The sequence below is a fragment of the Silurus meridionalis genome, chromosome 11, assembly GCF_014805685.1.
Source record: "Silurus meridionalis isolate SWU-2019-XX chromosome 11, ASM1480568v1, whole genome shotgun sequence".
Classification (NCBI taxonomy): Eukaryota; Metazoa; Chordata; class Actinopteri; order Siluriformes; family Siluridae; genus Silurus; species Silurus meridionalis.
The window spans coordinates 22,947,501-22,955,000 of NC_060894.1; the positions used below are offsets into that span (position 1 = coordinate 22,947,501).

Below are 7,500 nucleotides of genomic sequence, written 5' to 3' on the forward strand. Positions count from 1 at the left end.
GTGTGTGTGTGTGTGTGAGATGTAGAATATAGTTCGGACATGACATGGCTAATTACATCAATAAAGCCTAATTAACACAGATACACCGTGTGTGTATTGTTTTCCTTAATCTGACCTTTAAAGGGAAGGGTGTGTGTGTGTTCAGCTGGGTGACACGTTTGGCCTCGAATGGACCGAAGCGTGTCCTCTTGATGAGCCGCTGGAGGACAAATACTCCCTCTGCCCCTCCTTCAGCCGCCCTGATCTCCAGACTTTCTGGCAGAGACGACCTGCACGCACACACACACACACACACACACACACACACACACACACACACACACACACAAAGGAAAATGTACAGGTTATACTTACATACACACACACGACACTCTAAACCTGTTTACAGATGCCTTGTTGTTGTTGTTGTTGTTGACACTCACCGAGCTCGACTCAACACAAACGAGTCTCGAACAGTGACCACTGGGCCGAGCTCAGGACACTCAGAGTTATGATACTGAGCACAGTCCTCACACCCTGCGCACACACACACACACACACACACACACACCTGTAAAACACCTGTATAAACTGTGAGTTTTAATATAATAGAATGCACATAACACATTAATAAATTATATACATCATTAATACATGTGATGAGGTCACATGACTGATTCAAAATATAAAACACACACACACACACACACACACACCTTCCAATCACTTTAAAATTAATTATAGTTTCATGACCCTGCACTTAGAAATACGTGTACACAAATCCGTTACTTCCTCCTTCCTGTTCTGCCCATATATGGACTTTAATACACGCCCACATTCTTATACACAGAAATATCACATAAACCCCGCCCCAATAAAAACAACAACTGAATAGTGTTTGGTTTTTACTCACAGATGAAGTCGTCTGGTGTCTGCACAGCCATTCCTGCTGCACAAAGACCAAAAGCTTAAAGATTAGGAAAATTGCAGCAGCTCATGTGTGTGTGTGTGTGTGTGTGTGTGTGTGTGTGTGTGTGTGTGTGTGTGTGATGTCATTACGACCTGGAGGAGTGAAAGACTTGTTCTCAAATTCTGCCACTACCACCCTAACCCCCCCATCTACCCCACCCTAACCCCCACCTACCACCATAACCCCCATCTACGCCACCCTAACCCCCACCTACCACCCCACCCCATCTACCCCACCCTAACCCCCACCTACCACCATAACCCCACCTACCACCATAACCCCACCTACCACCATAACCCACATCTACGCCACCCTAACCCTCACCTACCACCCCAGCCCCATCTACCCCACCATAACCCCACCTACCACCATATACCCCTCTCGCCACCATAACCCCACCTACCACCATAACCCCACCTACCACCATATACCCCCACGCCACCCTAACCCCCACCTACCACCCCAGCCCCATCTACCCCACCATAACCCCACCTACCACCATATACCCCCACGCCACCATAACCCCCACCTACCACCCCAGCCACATCTACCCCACACTAACCCCCACCTACCACCATAACACCACCCTAACCCTCCCCCTACACCACTCTAACCCTTCTATAGATGTGGAGTGATAATGATGGTATTAGAGGTGGATTGGTGGTTCATCATCATTGAAGGCCTGAGTATATGTATACGGTTTGCTGTGTGTGTGTGTGTGTGTGTGTGTTTGTGTGTGTGTAAGGAGCAGGATTACTGACTATACAGTGTTTTTACTTTATTTCTTGCTCTGTAGGCAGTTGTTGATTTGGCAATCTAGAATATATTTGATGATCTCAATAAAGAACACTGAAACCAGGGGGGATAAGACAGCACATGATCCTGTCCTGCACTTCATTCAGTGTGTGTGTGTGTGTGTGTGTGTGTGTATGATTAGAGTTTTCAGTTCTTCCTGTATGTACACACACTCAACTGCATTGACGAACACCGCGGTGTGAACAAAGGCTGTGTGTGTGTGTGAGAGAGAGAGAGAGAAAAGCTCTAAACACCGCGCAGACTCCGGGAGCGGGACTGAGTTATACACAAGATCCGGTTTGTGTGTGTGTGTGTGTGTGTGTGTGTGTGTGTGTGTGAGCGTAGCCGGGTTTTAACTCTGATCTGTTCGACAAACCAGAGTAGGAAGAGAGAGAGAAAGAGAGAGAGAGAGAGAGAGAGTGTAAGAACAGTCGGTGCGGCGGATGGACCGGAGAGCGCGGACGGAGCGCGAGCATCAGAAACAGCACAAAAACACGGCGCAAAGCGCGCGCACGGCCCACACAGCGCGCGCGCCCTGACCCCTCGGAGACGCGGGGGCCCCGCGCTGAGGCCCCGCGTGTTTCCGGCTCTACAACGCGCACCGATTTTACCTGTTTTCCAGCCGCCTGCACGCGAACACCCAAATCCTGACTCCAGGTTTCCAATCCGCTCCAGAAACCGCGCAGGACCGGAAGTAATGCAGCGCACGTGGAATTCTGGGTAATGGAGTTTGTGTGTGTGTGTGTGTGTGTGTGTGTGTGTGTGTGTGTGTGTGTGTGGTGAAGGGACAGCTCATTTGCATTTGGCGACGCCCATAATATCTGGCAGAAGCAGCAGTTGTAGATCCTCCAGAGAGACCAGGCCTCCACACACACACACACACACACACCTCCATTTGTTTGATCACTAAATGCTTCATTTATATTTCCGATTCTTTAAGTAGCTCTATGTAGCTTTGACGACAGCTTAGCATTCTCTCAGGCAGCCTCATGAGGTCTTCACCTGGAATGGGTTTCCAACTATCTTGAGGAGTTTCCCAGAGGTGTTGAGTGCTTGTTTGCAGCTTTCCCTTCACTCTCATGTCCAACTCATCCCAAAACATCTCATCTGGACTGAGGTGGGGTGAATGCGGAGGCCAGTTCTTCTGATGCAGCACGTCATCACGTTCTTTCTTGAATAAATCGCACTTACTGAACCTAGAGGTCATTGTTCTGGTGGAGAACTAACGATGGACCCACTAAGTGCAAACCAGTATGTGTGTGTTGTTCCTTAATGAAAGACGGTAAATGAACTGGTTTTCCCTGGTTGTTGTGGAAGCTGTTGTGGTGTGTGTGTAGTGTTGGAGGTGAACATGGTGATGGTGTAAATCAGGTGTTTGGTCCCTGGTGATGTAATGAACTTCTTTATATTACAGGATGAAATGTGTAATAAAATAAACACATAATTCACAGTTTGGAGTTAATCAGTCAGCATTTATTGCTTGAAATGATAAACCTGATATGTTAATCATTACACCCCCACACACACACACTCCAGTGCAAACTCGAAACATTAGTAGTCTCTTCTGCACACACACTTACACATCTGCAGTAAACATTTAAAGCTTGTTAATGTGATGGTTACACGCGGCTCTGTTGCATCACTTCCTGTTCCACATGTCCGTGGTTCCTGCACACAGCTCAGAAAACTGAAGGTCACAGTGAAGGTTAAACACAGGGATACAGAGCTCGCACCACTCTGGCAACTCTACACCGGTTACCACGGCAACGGCAATCAGCATCACCCCCATGTGAGACGAGACGCCACAGGGTCTTTCTCCTGACCTCACTTCCTGTTCAGAGATCAGACGTTAGTTTGGATGCAGACAATGAAGTGGGCGAGTGTAAGACCAGGTGACGTCCTCATCTCACACACAGACGGGGATCAGTACTGAAACCAGTGGCCTAGCCGCAGTGCATTGTGGGATTTTACAATATTACCCAGGCACTGCGTAAGAGAACACTGTACAATTCCCAAATCACGATTCCCAAATCACACACACACCTGGAGAACGTGTCAGATGTGTGTGTGTGTGTGTGTGTGTGTAGCTCCCACACTGATCTCTGATAGTTCATCAAAGTGTTAATATACAAATAGTGTTACAATTTAAGCACAACACCCTGATAAACTGCAGGTTACATCAGCCGTGTAAACACACACACACACACACACGGTCCATCATACATAGACATCATACAATCGAGTTAAAGCTCCCAAATTAATGATTTGAAAAAAGGAAGGAATGTGGATCAGGACACTGATTATCTAATCACTCACTCACACACACACACACACACACACACACACACACACACACACACACACACGGGTCATATGAGTGACGTTGTTTCACTCAGATTAAAGGCATGTGGGATTATGAATCTACAGAAAGTGAATCATGAAATTCCTCAAAAACACAAACACAGTTACAGGTCATGTGATCATAACAAGGTCATGTGATCAAAACAAACAAACCGAGTCCCAAATCTAACAAAGCAATACAATGACATTGTGACATCACTGACTGTCATTAAAGCTTAAGGTAATGCCCTCTTGTAGTGTTTACACACACACACACACACACACACACACACACACACACACACACACACACATACTCATGAAACAATATTTAATCTGATTAGGATTGTATAATAATAAAAAAAAAAGTAAAAAAAAAAACCCCAAAGTCAAATCCAGATATGGCACCTCTCTCTCTCTCTCTCTCACACACACACACACACACACACACACACACACACACACGGCAGTGTATTTGGCCTCTTAACAGAATTACTGCTTCCACCAGGGCGTGGGAATGTTTTAGTGTGTGTGGGGTATCTATTATTAACTATATTAGCGAATCCCTGTAATTACGTTACAATTTATAAAACTCTTTTATAATAATAAAATAAAGGAGAAATTCATGTTATATATAAAACTATGTGGTGATATTTTAATTAAAGTTCATTTTGTGGTTCATTTTAATTTAATGACATTTTTATCACCACAATTACAATAATAATTAATGAAGCCTCTATCATCAGTATGATGATAAAGGGTGCCAATACTTTGGGATATTTTTCCCTTTAAATCCCACACCCATGTTTAAAGAGCAGTAACACTGGGATGTGTATACAGTAACCTCCCGCTTTACCGCTGTTCAAATCTCGGTTTATCACGGAATTGCATTTGACACATAACTAATTAGTTTGGCTGATTTTCCTGAGTTTTATGTTGATAATGAAATATATTAATAAAGATATAATTATTAATTATAAAGTAAAGTAAAATGTTAATACAGTACAGTACCGTATACATAAAATAGCATTTCTAGGGTGGCATCGGTTTATCGCAGTTTTTAGGTTATAAACGGGGGATTACTGTAAATCACACGGGTGCAGGTGCACGTTTCACCTTCTATTATTAGATCATTAGTACTGGACAGGCCACGCCCAAAAGAGACTACCAGGAAGTGACATCATTGACTTTTTTGTGCGTGAACGCAGAGGGAGACGAGGCGGAGTCTTTGATCTGGGGTTTAAATACAGTCATTAAATGCGCGCAGTTTAAAAGTTGACTTCTGAAATGTGCATTAATTTTTTTTTTTTTAACTAAAAATAAAACGATTAAAAAAAAAATCTGATCCTCATCATCATCAAGCTCATCTTCAGTTTCCCAAAACATTATTTTCCCCAAGTCTGTATACGATCAAATGTGCAGACCACATTATATATATATATACACCATTTATACGTATAGAGGCGGCCATGTTGAAGAGAAAGGTCACGTGATTAGATTACACTACACGTCAGCTGGACGGATATGTAGCGGCAGAGTAACAATATAACAGGTTCAGATTCCTCCTCGCGGTACGCCGTCATTCCGATATATCGGGCCGCCGGTAGCATGTGAGCGTGTTGGGTAGCGTAGACGCCCTGGCAGGCTGAGAGGATTAGCGTAAGGATTAGCGAGTCTGTTCGGATTAGTATTAAATTAGCGCTCTGACGTTTTGGAGACGGAGTGTGTGAGAGTGCGTGTGAGGTGTTAGTAGGGTGTGTGAGGGTGTTAGTGAGGGTGATGGAGGTCTGGCGTCTGGACTCCGTTGCCTTTGCTCTTGTGTTTGTGCAGTTTGCGGTTGAGGATGCGTTTGAAGGTGGCTGTGCGTCTCTCCTCGGCCTGCTCCAGGTACTGCAGGTCGTTATGGGACTGACTCATCCCCGGCTCCTTCCTCTGCTGCCGGCGTCTGAAAAACAGCCGAGCGCCCTTATGGAGGAAGCTGCCTGCAGGGGGGAACACCAGAGCAACACGTTAGCACTCAGGAGTGTGTGAGTTTTAGGTGTTTGAGCAGAAGAAGGTGCACACGCTGCTTTAAACCGCCCGTGGTCTTAGGAAGAAACACTCGTATTTACTGTGACACAAGGTGTGTGTGGAATCTAACGAGGATATTAAAGCAGAGAAAAATATTTCCAGTGAAGGTTTACACCAAACCCTGAGCTTCAATTTCAGCTGATCACTCTGTGGTGTCTGTACGAGGTGGTATCAAAAGCCAACACGAGGCTGCACTCACAGTCACAGGGAGCACCTTCATAAGTCAGTGTGCCAGAAAACATCATCCTGTGTACATCTGGAGCTTTCTCATACCACCTTGTACTCCGGGGAACCATAAAAGTTTTTTTTCCTTGGTGGTCTCGCAGGGGGCGGAGTTAACGGGAGAAATAAAACCTAAAGTCGCTTGTGCTCTCTCTCTCCTGCCAATCACAACACACTCTTCTTCATTTAAATTAAGGATAAAAGTATTGAGCATGAGTCAGCATTAAATCTGATGCCTGGATTGATTTCAGTCTCATTCTGATTGTTCCTATTAGTAATCAACTCCTGCTACATCTACAGACATGATAAACAGACACATCTAGGAATTATAAGTGAGGATGATGAGTATCGAATCTACATGATCTGATAAATGGAATGTAAATTAAATATGGGTAATTGCAGGATGATATAAGGAATAAAATCAGGGTAAAATGGAGGGAAGAAGGGAGAGGGATAAGGGATAAAAGCAATCAGGACCAGTCCATACCCATCTTTACAGAGTGTTGGACTTCACTGCGATTGTGTTGTAATGAAAGAGAAGAAGGCGTGGACTGGGTTTGCTTTGAGCTCCACTATGAAGTACACTACTCTTTAAGGGAAGTCTACATCACTATAGTCTCCTATACAGAGTGCACTTACTCAGGCAGCATTAAAGTCTGCTTACTGCTGCTCTCCTCTTAAAGATGGCAGACAGATGACGGAGGAAGAGGGGGAAAAAGGGTCAGAATGATGAGAGAGAAAGAAAGAGTTTTCACTATTCGCATTTATACAGAACAAAACAAAGACACGTGGCATCATGGACTCTGAAATAAAAAACAGGTGGTCGCACCTTTCCTCTTTTTGGACTCTGTCTCGGAGACGCAGAGGGACAGCGAAGTTAGGTCCGATTCCTCTCCGGTCTGACTCTCCCAGTCTGCTCCGCTCGGACCCTCTAGAGGATCGGTGGCGTCTGAGACGCAGTGCTCGGAGAGCGTCTCCGCGTCCTGCCTCGTGCACTCGGGACTCGATTCGCTCATGGAGGCGTCCATCGCCGCAGCGTAGCCGGCCATCAGAATCATCTCCTCGTCCTGAGACAGAGGCGCCTGCGAGGGGTGGGGGTGGGGGTGAGACCGCACCCGAGTTAA

At 45.4% G+C, this 7,500-nt stretch overlaps 2 protein-coding genes across 6 annotated transcripts in view; both read right to left on the reverse strand.

Moving 5' to 3' along the window:
- Window positions 1–2,426, reverse strand: part of prdm15 (PR domain containing 15) — a 13,842-nt gene extending 11,416 nt beyond the window's left edge. The window contains exons 1-4 of one of the 2 annotated variants that reach the window (XM_046861743.1): window positions 2,356–2,426; window positions 893–925; window positions 423–516; window positions 116–269 (exon numbers count right to left, since the gene is read on the reverse strand). In XM_046861743.1, the coding sequence (XP_046717699.1) occupies window positions 116–269; window positions 423–516; window positions 893–923 (279 nt within the window). In that variant the 5' untranslated portion in view covers window positions 924–925; window positions 2,356–2,426. Of the gene's footprint in view, window positions 1–115; window positions 270–422; window positions 517–892; window positions 929–2,355 lie in introns of both variants that reach the window. The other variant, XM_046861742.1, reaches the window with a different exon arrangement.
- Window positions 2,427–2,604: 178 nt separating this feature from the next.
- LOC124393738 (C2 domain-containing protein 2) overlaps window positions 2,605–7,500 on the reverse strand; it is a 13,229-nt gene continuing 8,333 nt past the window's right edge. Inside the window, exons 13-15 of one of the 4 annotated variants that reach the window (XR_006927361.1) lie at window positions 7,206–7,458; window positions 4,514–6,066; window positions 2,605–2,633 (exon numbers count right to left, since the gene is read on the reverse strand). Coding sequence is in view for 2 of the 4 variants with exons in the window: in XM_046861754.1 (XP_046717710.1) it covers window positions 5,852–6,066; window positions 7,206–7,458 (468 nt within the window). In the remaining 2 variants the exon portion in view is untranslated. Of the gene's footprint in view, window positions 2,634–4,344; window positions 6,067–7,015; window positions 7,053–7,205 lie in introns of those variants that run through there. The other 3 variants (XM_046861755.1, XM_046861754.1, XM_046861756.1) reach the window with 3 other exon arrangements.